The 18701-nt window shown below is 50.2% G+C and overlaps 1 protein-coding gene across 3 annotated transcripts in view; it reads right to left on the bottom strand.

The window, feature by feature from the left end:
• The window catches only part of HDLBP (high density lipoprotein binding protein), a 42183-nt gene that overhangs the window by 14323 nt on the left and 9159 nt on the right, over positions 1-18701 (bottom strand). Inside the window, exons 1-11 of one of the 3 annotated variants that reach the window (XM_069791684.1) lie at positions 12880-12989; positions 8584-8651; positions 7928-8040; positions 6856-7010; positions 6102-6317; positions 4244-4450; positions 3555-3770; positions 2506-2712; positions 2184-2291; positions 1522-1626; positions 407-485 (exon numbers count right to left, since the gene is read on the bottom strand). In XM_069791684.1, the coding sequence (XP_069647785.1) occupies positions 407-485; positions 1522-1626; positions 2184-2291; positions 2506-2712; positions 3555-3770; positions 4244-4450; positions 6102-6317; positions 6856-7010; positions 7928-8003 (1369 nt within the window). In that variant the 5' untranslated portion in view covers positions 8004-8040; positions 8584-8651; positions 12880-12989. Of the gene's footprint in view, positions 1-406; positions 486-1521; positions 1627-2183; positions 2292-2505; positions 2713-3554; positions 3771-4243; positions 4451-6101; positions 6318-6855; positions 7011-7927; positions 8041-8583; positions 8652-11321; positions 11573-12879; positions 12990-18701 lie in introns of those variants that run through there. The other 2 variants (XM_069791685.1, XM_069791683.1) reach the window with 2 other exon arrangements.

Genomic DNA, 18701 nt, shown 5'->3' on the forward strand with positions numbered 1-18701 from the left:
GTTCATTTCTAATCCCAGTTTCTTTCTTGCAGAGAAACTCACCAAGCAGATTTCCACCACCCCCAATCAGCTGCTAAAATGTAATTCACATAGAGCAACTTAAAAGAAAAAAAAGAAAAAAAAGAAAAAAAAAAAGACGACACAATTCTCCAACGGAAAAAAAAACCCCTTCCTCCAGGACATGGCAAAGTGATCCCACTACTGTTCAACCTCCCAAGATGCTTTCACACATTAAAGCCATCCCAAGGCCTCACTGCCCATTTATCTCCTTGTGCCAAGACCACTCTAGAAGAACAGAGGAAATGTGATGGAGATGGCACACTGGATGAGCTGCAGAGCCCCTGATAAGATCTACTAAACATGGAGAGGCCCAGCATGGGAAGGATTAGAAAGGCACCCCACTTACTGTTAGCTCCATTCTTGCCAATGAGGTGTCGGTGGAATTTGTGGTCAACATTGATTTCTGCATAATCCATCCGGTTGATCTATAAAGAATTGTATAGGGTGTTGTGGTTTAATCCCAGCCAGCAACTAAGCACCACACAGCCGCTCACTCACTCCCCCCCACCCAGTGGGATGGGGGAGAAAATCGGGAAAAGAAGTAAAACTTGTGGGTTGAGATAAGAACAGTTTAATAGAACAGAAAAGAAGAAACTAATAATGATAATGATAACACTAATAAAATGACAACAGCAATAATGAAAGAATTGGATTGTACAAATGATGCGCAGTGCAACTGCTCACCACCCGCCGATCGACACCCAGCTAGTCCCCGAGCAGCGATCCCCCACCCCCACTCCCCAGTTCCTACACTAGATGGGACATCCCATGGTATGGAATACCCTGTTGCCAGTTTGGGTCAGGTGCCCTGGCTGTGTCCTGTGCCAACTTCTTGTGCCCCTCCAGCTTTCTCGCTGGCTGGGGATGAGAAGCTGAAAAATCCTTGACTTTAGTCTAAACACTACTTAGCAACAACTGAAAACATCAGCGTTATCAACATTCTTCGCATACTAACTCAAAACATAGCACCGTAGCAGCTACTAGGAAGACAGTTAACTCTATCCCAGCTGAAACCAGGACATAGGGCTAGGTAGGGTAGGCCACCACTTGTGCTCTAAGTAACTGCCTACTGCCAGTATTGGCACTGACTCTCCAGTACTTGGCTACAAGCACTCCTCCTGCTATTAAGCAGAGCAGAAGCACTCCTCTGGTTTGAGCCAAGATCACCATGCTTGTGAAACATTTAAAGGGACTCATATGCCTCTCCAGCCACGACTGAAAGAGAATCCTTCCTTCTCTGCATCAAAAGATTTAAGACCTGCTGCTGATTTTTTAAGAATGCTACGGACAAGCTTCGTAACCAAGGGTTTCATCCATCTGCCACACAACTTGTCTTCTGCAAGTTCTGTTAAGCATGTCAAGACATCATATGGATGTGATAGACACATCATCATCTCTGCTCTGTTGCCTCTTCTTCCTCCACTTTCTTCTTATCTACTCGAACTAGTAACACCAACTTACCAGATCCTTGACCATGACTTCAATCTGTTCCTGAGCCACATTCACATCTTCTGTAGGTCCTTCCAAAGTGATTTTATCCTCTCCTTCAGTGAATTCGATGTGAACCTTGAGACACAAGGCAATGAATGCAGTAAGAATTTTCCAAGATACAAGCCAGGTCAATGCCATTAGTCAGGACTACACTATGAAGCCCTGCCACTGCGAGATGGTTTCCTTCCCACGAATTATACACATCATTCCCATGGTTTCAGAAGTAGGTAACTTACAATCCTGGCCGTCTCACAGTGTCTAGAGCCCAAGGCTTTGGTGCTGTCCTGGAGTCTGCAAGGGCCTTGGAGAAGTTACTCATCTAGCCTTTCACTAGATACCATCTAACTCACCAGGGAGAAGCCTCACTGAAGTCAGCATTTGCAGGTGTCCTGCTACATCAACTCTCAAAATAGTACCACATAAAGCCTCCTTTGAAGGGCTCAACCCACGAGAATAACATAGGATGAGCAGTGTTTGCAGCAGTAAAAGAGAGGCTCCCCTTAATATTAAGATCTGTGTCATTTCCTCCCTGGTTTTACCCACGCCAAAATACATTTCTCTTCTACAAATAGTGATCTGGACTAAACCATATTCTACATCAGAGGGTGCTAAGCTAACTGGCTCATCCATACCTTTGGCATCTGCTGAGTTATTTTGGCCAGGTTTTGTCCTTTCTTTCCAATAATGAAACGATGAAGCCAAGAGGGGGCAGAGACCGAGGAGACGGTAAAACTGTTGGCCTGAGAGACAGAAAAACAGAGAAGCTGGTTGATGGACAGACTGGAAGATGTCTTCACAAAAATTCAGTTCCAATTCCCATGCTGCACCCTCAGTATTGACATCTAAGCTGCATCTCTAACAGCCCAACAGAGACCATGGCCCCCACACCTGTCAGTGCTCATGGATGTATCTTTATAGGACTTTCAAAGAAGGCTTAGCCCATCTTGTCAATACCTTTGCATAGACTTCAGTCAATGCTTGCCCAAGCTTTTCAGGCTCGCCTCGCAGTATCACCGTCTCCGAGCTACTGTCAGTGGGTGGGATCTCGACAGAGACTCCAGTTTTCTCCAAGATCTCCTGCAGGGAATTCCCCTTGGGGCCGATGACATACTTGTGCTGGGACTTCTTCACCTCCACTGCAATGGTAGTAGTCTTCTTTTTCTGTAGGGGCAGAGGCACTGGGGCATCAATCACAAGGGGGTAGGGAAGGACAAGAGCGAAAGGAAGAGGCACAAGATGCAGTGAAACTCTGCACCCAGGAAAGAGCAAAGCAAAGGTGAACACAGTGGTTCTGCAGCACGCTAGCACCCTTTAGGCCCCTGCCTACAGAAAGCCTTGTCCTCAAAAATTCAGAGGTGAAGTACAAAACTCATATTCTGTGTCAAGCTCCCTGGAAGACTATATGGAAGAGACCACATACACCCCCCCCCTCCCTGCACAACAGGGATCAACACCCAGCTGTCCCCTAGGAAATACTGTAATGCAACACCATGTAGGCTACTAGGCTATAAGCTGATTATCTTTGTTGAAATCCAGACTGGTACAAATACAGACCTAACCATGAGGAAAAACAGCCCAACAATCCACAAGGATATTCACTGTGACATTGGCTGTAGAAAATAAACTGGAGTGAAATTCACTCTTCAGCAACTTCTACTTATGTAGCAACTTTGATACTGTCAGATGGCCACCACTGTAGACTTCATACTTCCTTCCTTAGCAGCATCTGTGTGAACACGAGCCAGGGGAGCTCTTTGTGGTCTGCTAATTCCCATGACACAGAAAAGTGAGAAATCTGTCACCTCCCTGGTAGCATCACCCCAGGTCCCAACTCTGCTGAGCGAGGAAATGGTAAAGATCCAGGGCCACGTACTGCAACAGCTGCTGAGCCAGAGCTGACGTGAGGAGGATGCAAGAGAGGGATGCACAAAAGTAGAACAAGAACAGAAGAGGGACTGTGAGCAGGTTGGGGGAAGATGGGAAGCTTTATGGACCATCCATACCTTTTCCTCATAGATCTTCTTAACACGAGCCACGGCCTGGGCTAGCTGCTCCTTTTCTCCTGTGAAGACTATCTCTGTCTTGTTGACGCTGGGTGGAGGAATGTTGATGCGCGTCCCTGTGTCCTGCATGAGTTCGCTCACCAGCTTGTTGTAAGGGCCAGCTATGAAAGGGTGGTACACTTTCTCCACATCCAGCCGCTCCACGGCACGCTTATCCTAGAAGAGCCCAGAACAGACCTCAATGGGAACTGCCCTCTGTATTACAGTCACTGCCAGACACAGCTAAGTCCCCAGTGTTGTCTTGCTTGACACTCTGGCCCAACCACCCTTTTCAGTTTCCAGGCTTGTAGATCTCCAACCCTTTCAATCTGTAAATACTGCTGTTGCTGCTGCTGATTTATGATATTCACCTCTGTAATCTCCTGCCTTACCTCAGCTGGCACCTAATATGGTTCACTTCAAATATGAAACACGCTTATCTGACTTCAGAGATGGACAAAATGGAGGACCACAAGTTGCAGAACCTGGCAGCAGTGCTCATACAGCCAGTGGCACAGTATACGTCTCTGTTCAGACTAAAATATTAGCCACTGACTGTGGTCATGGTGGCTACAAACATCTAATATACCATGGAGAAGCAAAATGGCTGTCCGGCTAATGCCATGAGAGAGATCACAGTACTGAAGTACCTGCTCAGCAGAGATAAGCAGGATCTCGTGTCGGGCCTTCTCAATCCCTTCTTTAGTGCCGGTGATCTTGATCTGGTTGCTGGGGTCATCCGGGCGGGGGATCTGGATTTTGGTTGCAGTTTTGAGCTCCAGGTCCTGCAGTTTCTCGCCATTCTTTCCAATGACAAAACGGTGGTGCTCCTTAGGGATGGCAACTGTCGCTGAAGCCTGCAACACAAGAACCAAGCATCTGTGAGAACCTGTACCTGCACTGGCAGATCCACAGCAACAGAGCCAGGGGAAGCAAGTTAAATGCTTAGCAGTACTCACTGAGGAGCAAACACAATGCCTTCCCAGCACGTTCTGTTCGAGGACTGAAACTGTACCAGAACAGTTGATCTACAGTGCCTGTATACTAGGAGTCTAAAGCCCACCCTTCCCTCAAACCCCTTCTGTTTGGACAGGAGTAGTACTCTGAATTAGCTAAGGCCTTTAGGCACAGACAAGGAGGTGCCTGTCCTCCAGTGCAAGACACTGGAGCAGTACCAAACAGCAACTGAGATGATGGCTCATGGGTGGAGTTATCTGAACTCTGACATCTGCTGCCAAGGCTACAGAGAACAGGACACACAGTCTAACTCCTAGGAAACAGAAATTCAACACAAGAAACCTATTCCAGCAGGCAGACAACTAGGAGATGCTTATCGCTACTAAGTACTAAGGTGTCTTCAATGTAGCACATGCTGCTCTTCTAGAAGGCCCCTCTTGGAAAAGGAGTCCCAAGAGCTTCTCTCAACCTACCATTAAAAGGCTGGTTTGTAACAGGGATTCTCGACTTCTTCCTTTCTCACTGAGTTTTTACTGACCTGGTAGCTTATGATTGCTACCATGCTCTTGATGTCTGTGAATATGTAACTACTAACAGTAATTAGACACTTAAAATTCAAGCTACAATATTAAAAAAAATCAAAAAAGATCACTTGGTGTGACTCTTCAACTCTGTGTCCCTGTACTGAAGCTAACCAAGCCTAGGAGGAGTTGGGAATACAGACACACCTTTCAGACCTGGGGCCAGGGCAGTAGGAGGTATATTAGAGGACAGTGGGTCATGGATCTGTGGCAGTACAACCTCAACTATTTTTTCAGATGCACATTACATAGGAATTGTCCCTTTCTCGTCCCTCTGGCAGGGTATGACACATGGGCTGAACAGCACTAAGCAGAGATGGTATTAACTATTGCATTAACTACCTTTGACATTACACTTTAAAACACACACTGAGACCTGGCTGTGATACATCTTAACAAGAACTACCACCTTGATTAAGAACTCAAGAATCTGAAGGTAAGAAATCAAAACCTAGAGGACTGAAAGAAGCAACTGAAACAACGGGGCTGCAGCTCCTTACCAGTGTGGCTTGAGTTGCACAATCCATAACCCTGACCTGAAGCTTTCAGCTTTTGGCAGGACTTCCTCTTCTCTACTTTTCTTTCTCCCATCCCTCCACATCCTTCTCTGGAGGACTTCAGAAAAAGCACAGTCCCATTCTCACACACTACTAGCTTTGTGTGAGGGGCTTGCACCCCCTCCAGCACCAGCACCTCAGCACAAAGTCACTGTTTGCAATTCAAGTGTTCAGAGATTGCAGACTCCACCCTTCATGCAACACCATGGCCTGTAATTAGCTTTGAACCCTATTTTAAGCCTCATTTTCATTCCAAATTGCCAATTGTGTGCTTTGAAAATACATGGCAAAGCTGAATTAGTCATCTAATAACACCTCTTTGGCTTATAAGCACACACGCCCAAGGGTCTCAAAGCATTTGTGAGTCTTGGGGAAGAGCAAAGATGAAGTGAGAAACAGTTAGATGCCCTTACCTGAGTCTGCAGCCGAGCGACAATCTCTTTTCGAGCCTTCATGACTGCTTCCAGCTTGCCAGAGACCATGATCGAAAGGCCCTGGTCCTTTGCGAGAGACAGCTCCAGGTGAGCTCCTGTCTTCTGCATGATGTCAAGGCAGATCTTGGCCTGCTCGCCTTCTCCAAACTGATTCATGTCCTTGTATTTCCTCTCCTCCAGTGGCACATGAAACACCTGCTCAGCCACACGACAGATAAAAGAACGGCACAGCAAGCAGTCAGTATGCTTTTGATTGCTAGTGCCTCTCTCTCTTATTGCCATACAGGACTTTACTGGCATACTAAGTTCCCAGGTTTGTGCAACCCATCAGCTTTCCAGTGGAGACACCAGCTGCAAGCAGGGAAAGTGCAAGAGCACTGCAGCAAGCAGTCTGCCCCACACTGGGTGTCTTCCTAAAGTTCATGCTATGGGAGGAATACTTTAATGGATTAGTGCTCACTACTCGAATTCTGCAGTCCTCCTTTCAGGCCTGCTCCAGCTATTTGTGGAACAGGGATGCAGAGCTTTTTCTGGACAGTTTTCCAATGCATCCCTCCCCTCCAGAGCAGTCCTAGCTCTCAGGCTGCAGTCCTCCTCATGCCCCAGGGTAAGATACATCAAAGAGGCTGTCAATCTGACACACTAAGGATTTCATACTCCAGGGAAAGCTTCACTTCACCTACTTCTTGGAGGAAGGAAAAGGAGGGAGATAAAGCCACCCACTCCCACCAACCTGAGTGATGACAGAAGCCTTTATTGGTCGGATTTTGCTCCAGGGCCCAGCAGGTTCCTGGGCAGCTTCCAAACATGGTGCTTTCTCAGGGAGCGGAGGGAAGGCTTCCTTGTAGGTTGGAGGATCATTCTCTTCTTCAGAGTTTAAAGCTGTAACTGGGGTGAAGCAAACAGGGTAAATGAGATGCTCTCCCAGCAGAAATGCCCCTATTCATAGGCAGCCCAATTGTATTTAGGCACTACTAACAAGGGAGAGCAAATGACGTGCACTACTATTAATCCTATTACAGTTATGCTTGTGAAGCAGCCAAGTCCGGAGCCCAACTGACCTCAGCACAGACTGCAGTAGATGCCATGAACAACTTGTCTGAGCTGCCACTATGGCTGCAGGAAGCAAATGTGCAAGTGAATGGTGGCAGCAAACAGCACATTACTGCCAACTTTGTCAAGAAGGGCTTAATTAGGGGAGAACAGGCTGAACAGAAAGAAGTGAAAGGAACAGAGCAAGGCTGCAGGTCAGAAGGGGTAAGACAAACATACACCCAACAGGAAGGCAGAGAGAAGCACTACAGTTAGGGCAGAGTCCAGGGAAAGCCTGTACCCTGTGTTCGACTCAGTTGTGCATTAGGCCATGCCAAGTGGGCCAGCTTGCAGCTGGAGGATGGGTGCCGAAACCCATCAGTGAGTCAGTTAATACAGTTATACTGACTTTCCCCAGCACCTGGCTGAGCAGAGGAAGGAAACGACAGCCCAGCACACTGATCCCATGAGGCTCTCTTGTAGCCCAATGCCCCACTCTTGCATGTGCCCCATCCCACGGCTAGCAGCACTGCTAGCCAGAGCAATATGAAGATCTGAGGCTTGCCTTCTCCTGGCCCTGCACTGTGCAGCATCACCACTGTGCTGCTGGTGGTGGAAACCCAGAGTTTGGTGGGCCACCAATCTAGGAATGGAGAACGCAATGTCTGCACACTTGTGGGGAACCGGTTGCATGGAGCGAGCTTGGGTAACAGCAAGGAACCTTGCCTGTGCAGTTTGTATTTAGAGGCAGGAACTCAACTGTGTTTTCTCACCTTTCACCTGCTGCTGAGTCAGGCCGCTGCGGTGTTCAGCAAAGCTCTCCTGGGTCAAAACTGCCACGGAGCTCATTGTCGACTTCCCACCCACACACAATCCGGGTATGCCACTGGAAGAGACAGAGGTGGCAACACTATTACCAACACCATTCAAGATGCACAAAAGTCACTCCAGGAAGACAAAGTATGTGTTATTGAGCACTCTTCCAGTCAGCTTCTCAAAAAGCACCTATAGAGCCAGAACAGCTGCCCAGTTCTCTTGCTGAACCAGATAGGAACTCAGGGGGACTATTTCTTCACAGCACAGTAGTCACCAAAACCAGAGCTCCTCATTAAGAAGGCAGAGGATGTGCAACCTAAGAAGGTCACTGGAAAGGGGGACACCAGAAGTTGTTAAAGCATACTCTAATTAATCTATCAATTATTAATGGTGTGCAATTTTTAAATGAGTATCTGAAGGTCTGAATAGTCAGTCCAAGACCATCGTGTAGCCCTGGAGAGAAAACAAAAAGCGCCTAGGATGATGCCTCTTCCTGAAAAAGACTTTTTAGGTGCCTGAACTCCTGCTGACTTAGGGATACACTCAGAAAGCCACTCTGATAAGCAAGCTCAGAAACAGCAAGATCTTTGGCTCTCCCAAAATAAGAACTTACCAGCTAAATGGTCAGTAGCCAGGGAGTCCGTCCTGTAAGCTGCCCGTTTGTCAGCCTGCCAGCTTTTGCTTTACAGAGGAAAAAAAAAAAATAAAATTATGTGACTGCTCCAAGACAACAGGAAAACATGACACCCCTGTTACTGTAACTTTCAAAAGAGCACTGTCTGTAGTGTGTTTCAAACTTGCACCCTATCCAAAATGTTCTCATACTGAGTCACATCTCACTATACTTTACCTGTCACTAGAGCTACAGGCAACACCACTATCTACTTAAACCTCACAGCAGGAAGCCTAGAGTAGCTACTCTTTCATCACACTGGCTACAAGAGCAGCCATCCAGTATCAGGCAAAAATACAGTCAATTAATAACAGATGTGCAAGATAGACATGAAATTTCAGGGTTGCAAGCAAGAGCATCAACATCTAGTCAGAGGAGACTAACAACCTGAAAACCTGCCAACAACACTGCCATCAGTCAGAAGTTAGGAATGTAGTTTAGTGGAGCTTGGGTGAATCAACACAGACGTCCTCACAAACTAAGGCAAACACTCAGGACTTTCCACACACAGCTGCTGGTCAGTCCACCTCTTCATTTTTTTATTGTAATAAGATCATGCACCAGGCACTGAACTCTGTCTCCAGGCCTAAATCTGCAGGCTGGAAGAACAAAACCCATGCTGGTTTACATGGACTATTTAAAATGTGTACACAAGATGGAACCCGGAAAAAAAATACACTGTTGGTGAGAGCTTTACATCTTCTGTATCTGGATCTGCAGATTTACTGAAAAAAGTGTTTAGGAGTATAAGTAAAAATGTAAAAGCTGGTACAGTACACACTCTGCCAGATGTACAACAGCTTCCCACACCTGGAGTCCCCCTCAGTGGTTACGTGTGCTGCCGCAGGGCTTGCACTCTCCAAAAATCTAGTGCCTCTGACTGCTCATGGGACAAGAGGCTTCTCCCCCACATAAACCCTGCAGTGCTGCTCGGACCTTTGTCTGACCACCAAACTCAAGACACTTCAGTAAACTGACAGCTGCTGTTTCTGACCTCCCCATGTGTCAGAAACAGGTCCCAAAAACACAGCATTGCTGATGAGGTGTCTCACATCATGCTTATGTTATAGCACAGTAAGGGAAGGGGACAGCAACAGAAGGAAAGGAGGGAAGAGCAAGCAGAGCAGGAACGCAGCTGGGCCATACAGGCCTGATCTGCACCTCAGTGAAGGTCAGAGTGTTTCCCCCTACTTCAACACACCTCTTACCAGGCATAAGGAAACACCACCTGTGCTATCAAAGCAATAGAGCTAATGTTGCAATTAATCCTGTAAGGATCTGCTACTATGAGGTGGCAGCTACCAGGACAGCCAGCCAGCCATGCTGTCTGTAGCACAGCTGTTGCAGCAGGCAGAGGCTCTGCAAGGCATTTGCTGGTATACACGAAAGTGTGGCCAGTAATCTGATCTCAGAGAAATACCTAAGTTCTCCTCGCTGTCCATGGTTACACCATGGTGTAACACATGGTTACATGTCCAGGGTACACAACTGCGCAGCTCAAGCTGCCGCAGAACCAAGGAAAGCCCATTAGCGGCATGGCACCTGTCCCAGACTATTTTGGCAAGGCCTGCAGACTCAGCCGTCGGCTCCTCCAGCCCGTTGGGTCGCTACTGAGGGTGCCACCACCTCATGGCAAGCTGCAAATGGGAACAAGGGCAGGAACGAGAAGCATCCTAGACATCACAAGTAGCTGCCAAGGTCTGGCTAGAGCCTTGCTAATGGCACTGATGTGCTTATAACTCTCATTTCTCAGGAAAGCACCACCTGGCTCATCTTGCATGTGCTCCGCTCCTTAGAGGAGGAGGGTAAGGATGAGAAGTCAGTGAACGACACCCAATATAGCACCTGCCTGCGAGCCGCAACCTCAAGGCACAGCTGCTGGTTTCACTGTATCCACACCAGCTGCAGAGATCTTCCTTGCAGCCTCCACCTCAGAGAACAGCCAGACATTCAAAGAGAAATCTAAGGGCAGTGTTTATCCATACGAATTTCTGCTTCATCACCCATACAGCAAGCTAAGAACAAATGCTCTTCGTCTCCAGTAACCCCAAACATCTGGAATATTGTAGGCCTCAGGGATTCATCTCTGGCCAAAATTGGAGGCGGCCATCAGAATGGTATGTTAAAACGTAACATCAAAACCAGCAGCTCAGGCATTGCATTTGGAGCCCACACCTCCTCGACTTCCCACTTTAGGTTTTGAAACTAAGGTTACAGCTGCGTCATGCTAGCGTGTGGCTGACTGGGTCAACAGGTTTTGAACTGCCTAGTTTATGCACCGTCTGTAGCACAGGCTTTGTGCGCCAAAAGAAGTTTCAGGAGTCTAGAGCACACTTAGAATAAAGAGAACGAAATCATCCTAAAAATAACCTTCGGCAAGGGCCAGACCTAACCACAGGGGAAACATTTGTATGAAGAGAAACAAAAGCAAAGTCGTGAGTTACACTGCCAATACAATCAGTACTTGTGGACAGAAATGTCAGTTACGTGTTATTTAAAACTCTATTTAATAAAAATATTAGCATTTTGTTAATCGAGGTAGCTAAAGTCAGATGCAGCTAGGATCGCATGCAGCAACAGGGCCGGGCTGGTTGTGGCAGCCACCGTCCTCTGTCAGATGTTCACGCAGGGCAGGGTGATCTCTTGGTAGGTGAGTGGTCATATATGAAAATACTTGCTTTCTGACAACCGACCGGCTCTCCCAGATATTGAAGGCCCAGGCCCCTTGGTGTTGAAGGGATCACGCAGGCGGCCAGCTGCTGTGCAGCGCAACGGAGTCTTTCCCTTCGCAGCGATTCCTGAAGCAGTACATCTGAGAGCGCAACACGACCGGTGCCTTAGATGCAGCCAGGCTTACACCTGACCTGTCCGTCCCCTCTATTTGCTCTTCCACTATCGCCGTGACCTGCCACCTTCCCCGGTCACGTCCTGCCCTTGGATGGACAGGAGCTGTTCTGTGCCTGCCCAGCCGCTCACCGGAGCCCAGCCGACGAGAACACGCACCCGCCCGCGTCCTCCCGGCCGGCCCCGAGCGGGGGCAGGCCACGTCGGTGCTTCTCACGGGGGCCGGGGGAGCGCTTCCACGGCCGCGCACCGAGCGGGGCAGCCGGCCTCGGGGAGCGCCCGCCTTGCCCGGCACAACGGCACGGAGCAGCGCGGAAGCAGGGGCGCCGCCGCGGACGGGCGGAGAGCCGCCCCTCCGCTTACCCCCCGCGGTGCCCGGCCGCGCCGAGGCGAGGCGAGGTTGAGGTGAGGCGGGGGAGCCGCCGGGCCCCGCGGGCCGGGCCGGGCGGCGCCGCCAGCGCCACCTCAGCACTGCCGGCACCGGGGGCGGGGCGGCGCGGCGGGGCGGGGCGGCGCCCTTAAAGGGCCCGGCCGGGCCCCGCTGTCACCCGCGCCCCCCGCGCGGGGCTGAGCGGGGAGGGGAGGGGGGGGACGAGAGATGGGCGAGCCTCAACGCACCGCCCGGGCGGGAACGGGGCCGGGAGCACGGCGGGCGGGGCGGCGGCGGCGGCCCCGGCCCGGCGCGGCCCTCTGGGCTGCAGGCCGGGGACGGCCGCGTCACGCAAGGGGGTGAAAGGTGCTCCCGCGGGGGGCCCGGTGACAGCCCTTCGAGCGCGGCCGGGCACCGAGTCCGGCGTTAGCACCTTCCCGACGTCCGCTGGTGGCCCGAAGCGCCCGCCCCTCTAGTCACGGGAGCAGCGGAGCCGCTCGGCCCCCGCGACCCGGGGGAAGGCTGCCCGCCGCCGGCGCTCCGCCGGCTGATCCGGCGCTGGACGGACGCCCGCCCGCCCGCCGCCGAACCGTTTTGGCTCGTACCAGGCGCAAACCCTCCGACCGCCGGGGACGACGCGGGGCCGCCCTGACCGCCGCCGCTACCCCTCTCCTCCCGGCGAGAGGGACCCCGGTCCGCGCCGCCCCCTCCCCACGCATCCGCGGGGCCCAGCGTCCCCATCGGGACGGCGCCGCACGCCGGCGCTAACCCGACAGCTGCTGCCGGCCGGCACTGCCGTGTCGGCACCGGCGGCCGAGGCCGCGCCGCCGGGCCAGACCCCCAACCCCCCGCCGGACTTGGCCCGGCCCGGCCCGGCCGGCGGGAAGTTGGCCCGGAGTTTCCCGTCGGTGCCGAAGGGGAGGAAGCGAGGCCGCGCCGCGCCGGGCCGCTCCCCCCCCCCGCCCCGCCAGCCTCCACGTCGGCTGCGGCGGAGGGGCCGCCCCCCGTCCCCCGTGACTCACTCCGGCCGGTGCCCGCTCGCCCGCCCTGCTGGAGAACCGGAGCGCTCCTGGGAGAGCGGCGCGGCGCCCGCCCCGGCGCCTATATAGGCCGGGCCGCTGCCAATCCCCGGCCCGCACGTCAGCGGGACATGCCCCTTCCTGGCGGGGCCGGCCCGCCACGCGTGCCCCGCGCCGCCGGGGGCGCCCCGCTGCCCGCCCGCCGCGGCGGAGCGGAGAGGAGAGGAGCGGAGCGGAGCAGCGCTCCGGCCCGGGAGCCTGCGGCTCTGGCGGCGGCCCCGCTCCCGCTGCTCGGCCCGGCCCGGCCCGCGGGGCTTCACGGCGAGGGAGGAGAGCAGCGGGTGGCTTCTGCGCGCCGCGGGGCCGAGCCGCCGCCTGCTCCCCGCCCCAGGCTGACACCCGCGGGAAAGCCCCCGGCCCCCTTCCCTCAAACAACGGCTTCACGGGCGGAAAGCGCCTCCCGACCGTGGCCCGGGGGAACGCGAGAGCTGGAGCTGCTGCAGGAGCCAGCCCGCACGGCTGGCCGGCCCCGGCACCGGCCCGGGCCCCTCTGCGGTCCTGGGAGTCAGTTCAGCTCCCCAGAGCTGAGAATTACCGACTTTGTTCGGCTGAGACCGGTTTCGTGCAGGGTTAGCGAGCTAGAGCAGCTCATGAGGGCTCCGATCAGTCTTAAAACCACGGCTGGCACTGGAGAGCAGCAAACACCTGGGGCCTCTGCCCTGTCCCACAAGTGGGGAGGGACACTGAGGCTCCAGCCCCAGAAGGGCACTTGTTCCTCTTGTGCAGTCTGTGTCAAAGCAGCCGCTACCCGATGCGGAGGTTGCAGACAAGGCAAAGTAGGAGCAAGATTAAAAAACATAAAATAAAATCCCCCACCCCCCCAAAAAAAAGAGCACCCCTCTCCTTATTCCAGTCTCTAATTTGGCAATAGGGAAGAGTGAAGGAAGGGAAAGGCAAGCCAGCGAGCACAATACCCTCCTTTCCTGCAGTGAGGATGTTTATTAGAGTTTGTGCAATATAGATGTTTTTAATTATTAGCCCTGCGCCCTCAGGGAACTGAGGAAAAAAAAAGTCACATCAGTGTAAAAATACATGGAATTTGAACTGATTTTTGCATTAGGTTGGTCTCTGCCCATTTTCCTACACAGGACTGATTTTCCTCATCATTCATAACTTGCACTTAGTGACTGGTTTTCTCATTCATGCCTTGCTCTCTCCCAGACCCTGGCAAACTAAACGTAAGAACCTGCTTTGCGAAGCTCTGACCACAGAAATTTGAGGTCTTTGGAATAACTGCTTTTGATTACATGCAGTAATTTTTAGAGATATTCATGTGCTGTATTTATGGAAACAGGGATGGTGTTTAGCCCTAAGTAAAGTTATGATTACTTAGTATTATTGAACAAGAGTAATTTCTCTGGTTTTCCTCTCTTAATCCTGCAGCTGGAAGGACATCATTAAAGCATTTTAACTTTTTGACACAAACAATTTATCACTGTAAATAAAAATAAACTTGTGAGTGAAATCAAGAAGTATGTTAAAGGGAGGAGAAGAGTCGTCAAGAGTTGACACCCTGCCCAGGCACCACAATGATCCATCTCCCCCAGCCCCGGCCTCTCCTCAAAAAGTCTGTTGGTCTCTGCGAGGATGCAGGGATACTGCTCCAAGCACAGGGCTGCCGCACAGAAAAGCAGCAACCACTGCTGCCACGTCATATATGCTCCAAGAGCTGGCTCAGGCTCCTCCGACAAAAAATGTCTAGGCTGCAGATGCCAGCAGCACCCCGTAAGACATGCAAGCAGGCTGGTGCCTACCGAGACAGAGATGGCTCATGCAAAAGCAGAGCTTCGGGGACCTGGGCAAACCACAGCACCTCCAGACTTCAGACACTTCTGCTTCCATGCAGCAGCTGGGAGTGCAGGGGGTTGTAATTTGGGACTTGGAGCCTAGCACTCTGAACCTCGGTCGAGGTAGATGATGGTTTTCTGGTGCTTTCACTCCCTTGTGTTTATCTCCCCAGTGCAAAGCAAGCAGCCTCCTTTCAACGCTCTAACTTTGCTGCATCCAATTAACTCTGACATCGGTAAGTACTGTGATCCCCTGTGCCAGGGAACCAGAGGACCATCACAACCCCCAGACTAGAGCACCTTACTGAAACACCAACATCCTTCTCCCTCAACTCCACCTCATTATCTGGTTCAGCAGGGGCCCTCTGTGGGGACATGCCACCTCGTCACTATGGGACAACCATATGCCCCTCTCCTGCTCCATCTGTGTAGTGCTGCTGCAGCCACTGGAGTTGCTAGGACATTATGGATTTCTGGCTTTTATCACAGCTTCCTCTCCAGGACTGTTTAAGAGGGAATCTTCCCCGCATGTTTCTGCAGCTCTTCCTTTATTTACAGCTGCAAGTGGTGGGAGGGAAGCCTGCCAGGCCCAGAAGTTACTGGAAGGCCTAGAGCATCTCACTGCGTGCCACCCTCAAATAATGATTTCTGCTGAGGGAAACCTGCCATGGGCTGTTCTACTTGGAGGAAGACAGTAGTGGCGGGGAGAGCTCACCTTTCGTCACACATTCAGTAAGCACAGAAGTGTCCTGCGCATGGTCAAAAGCACATTTAGAGGGTGCTAGGAGGCCTATTTCAACCTTCCTCTCCTCCTGCCAGCACAATATTGACCATCTGCATCCCACCCCATCCCTCTTCTTCAACAAGGCAATGGGGTACAGGCAGAGAGAAGCCTGCAGGGGCTGCTTGGTGCGTGTTCCATCTACTTGTCCACAAGTGCAATCTCACATCAAAAAAACCCCAAAACCCAAACAGGATGCTTGTCATGGAGATGTGTGTAAAATGGCTCCTCTATAAGCCAGGTGTAGGAATTTTTGGTAGCCGAGGGGAAAGGAGACAGAAGATGGTACCCAACCCCTTGACAAACACTAACCTGCCCCTCTCCCCCTAGCATCCTGTATTTTGGCAACATGACAACAGACCCTGGCTTCATGACTTGTGAGAACAACTGAAAAGGAAGCCTCCCAAAAAGAGCACCAATGTGTGACAGAAAGGGTGGAGGATTGGGCAATACATAGTTTCCATGGCTTATCAAATTGGCAGCTCTTATCACCAGTCTGAGGGAGGACACAGAAATGGACCAGCAAAAATATGGAACGCACGCAGAGATAAAACTAACACTGAACAGGTTTGGGATTTGGTTTTTTGGAACACGTGTTCACCAGTGTGAAAGAAAAGGCTGAGGAGTTAAGAAGCTTTCCATAATCACACCACCCCAGGAGTCTTGGGGAAGGGAGAGGAGGAAACTTTCAGCTCCTTAAACCACTGGAGCAAAGACCACAAAAAGGTTGGTCTTTCCTGGCACATTCGCCCTCAGCTGAGCTAGGATTTTGCAAAGGATTTCTTCTAGCCTGTTCTTATTTTCTGTTGTTATAAGAGATCCCTATTTTTCCTGCCAGAAACTGCAAACCTTATTTGGAAAGCAACCCAAGTATGCTCCAAAGAGTGTGTGCTGTGACTTTACTTCCTGTTAAATGTAACTTCAGATTTCTAGAACTATACAAATAAGCATGCTTTTTGTACTCTAGGTGCTTATCCCACACACTGAAGTCAGAGAACACCACAAAAGGACTACCCCTGAAAGTATCCATTTCAGCACATCCCTTACCAATGGCATGAAGAGAAAAGCAGTGGGGGAATACTTTGGATCACACTAGAAAAAGAAGTGGAAGAGGATTCAGGACACAGGGCACTTGTATGCCAGGGAGTACTGGGGTTCTCAGCCAGAGCAAGCAAGATATGCCTCTGGGCTCTAAAGCTATCACGATGGCTTGCCATGGGATCTTCTGATAGAATGTTTTTATTTCTACAGGAAAACCTCTATTAAACTGAAGTTAAGGGTCAAATTACAGAGATCCTTCTGCTAAGAGAATGAAAAAAAGTTTCATCATAAAAAATGACTGAACACAAGTCCACATTGCTTATGTCTCAGTGACTTTGAGACCAGATTTCTTTATTTTTCCATGAGGAAGGAAACTTCCAGGGATATGCAGGTCAGGCACCTCTCTTCCCCATTCACACATCAGTACTAGGAAGGAATTATTCTGTAGGCTAAATTCTGCCCCTTGGCTGTACTTAATGCAACCCCACCATCTTCAGAGGCCCACTGTAAGTACCCAAGTAGAGAACTGCTGGTAGAAACCCCAACCATTTAGTCATGTGAAGAAGGGAGGGAGATGGAAGGAAGATGAGCAACTGCACATGTTTATCTCACACAGGATCTAGGTGGTATAAAATAAGGGATCCCAGGGGAGTGTGACACCACTTGCCTTTCTCCTCATAAACCTATGTTGTTTATGGAGGGTAATTCTGTTGCACAAGCAGAAGAAGAGCTGACCAGACATTGAAGGAAGGTGACTAACCTCAGCAGGCCTCTCAGGCCAAAATGGTTAAAAGACTTATTTCCTGGGCACCCTGACAATAAAATTATGCAACCATCAGCCAGCAAAAAATATATACACTGCCCTTCCTAGACTATCACAGGGTGCTCTATGAAAAGGGGCAAGCAAAATAGGTAGGAAGAACAGGAGCAACTTACTGGTGTGGACAGAGTTCTAGCGTGAACAAGTAGCTTCAAGCCCTCTGACTGCAGAGAGAGGAAAAGCTGCTAGTTAAGTGGTAGATATGCATGTTTTACACGGGAAGACTGAGAAAACTAGATTTAGTGGTTAATGCAGACAAACCAGTCAAGAGGCTTGAGCTCTACTCTTTAATTTTGCTGCTGATTTGGTGAATTGACCAGTGAAATTCTCTCGGTTGCCCTGGCTGCACGCACACAGCAGTCTTGATTTACTCTGTGGACTCATTATTTCATTTCAGGTTGTTCAGAATGCTGTGATCCTGGGATGCCAGGTGCTAGGACAAAACAAATGCCATTTCAGAGGTGAGGAAGAAAGTCAATGGACAGTTTAATAAAAATCAATCCAAAAGCAAAACAAAGAGAAGCCACAGAGAACAGGTCAGAGTCCGTCCTTCCACTTATACTGGGAGAGAAATCTGATTATTTAGTACAAACTTGGCTTTCAGGAGAGGTTAGGATTTCAAATAACCAAGATAAAATGGCATAGATAAAATGGAATGAGATGAAAACAGTAGTAATACATTCAGACCAAGAATAACTGAGGCAAATTTCCCATCCGTATTTCGGAGGTGGTTATAGGCAAATTTAGGGATGGAAAAGGTTGTCAACGTAGAAGCAAATTTCAAGTTCTTGGCCTTGGGGAGCGAATAAACACTTCGAAGAGGAATACTTTTTAAACATGAGGGACAAAATGAAATACAGTATCTTCCCGTGTTGCTTTACAGTTTCACAGTAAAGCAAAACACTGACTTGACTCAAGAACTGGAAAAGAGATTCAGAAAACAAAGATTCCCAATTTCCCAATGCCTGGAAAGTGACAATAGCACAGAGTAGCAGAAACGAAAGAAATAACAGAAGTTCAGAACATCCTGCAACAGGCTGGCGGTCTGAGTCTCTAGGGTCTCTAGTCCAACCTCCTGCTCAAAGCAGGATCAGACTAGGGTGTTCAGGGCTTTCTTCAGTCAGGTCTTGAAAACTTCAAAGCTGCACAAACTTTCTGGGCAACCTATTCCAATACCTGACTATCCTACCAGTGAAAGGGGTTTCTTATTTGCAGTCAGAACCTTTAATTTAAATTTTGGTTCTTTATGCTGATCTGAACTTGCTTTTTAATTTAAATTACCACCACACTGTGTGCTCATCATACACAGGTGCTTTCAGAGTGGTGCTGCAGCAGT

Source organism: Haliaeetus albicilla, chromosome 9 (genome assembly GCF_947461875.1).
Source record: "Haliaeetus albicilla chromosome 9, bHalAlb1.1, whole genome shotgun sequence".
In the NCBI taxonomy this organism is placed as follows: domain Eukaryota; kingdom Metazoa; phylum Chordata; class Aves; order Accipitriformes; family Accipitridae; genus Haliaeetus; species Haliaeetus albicilla.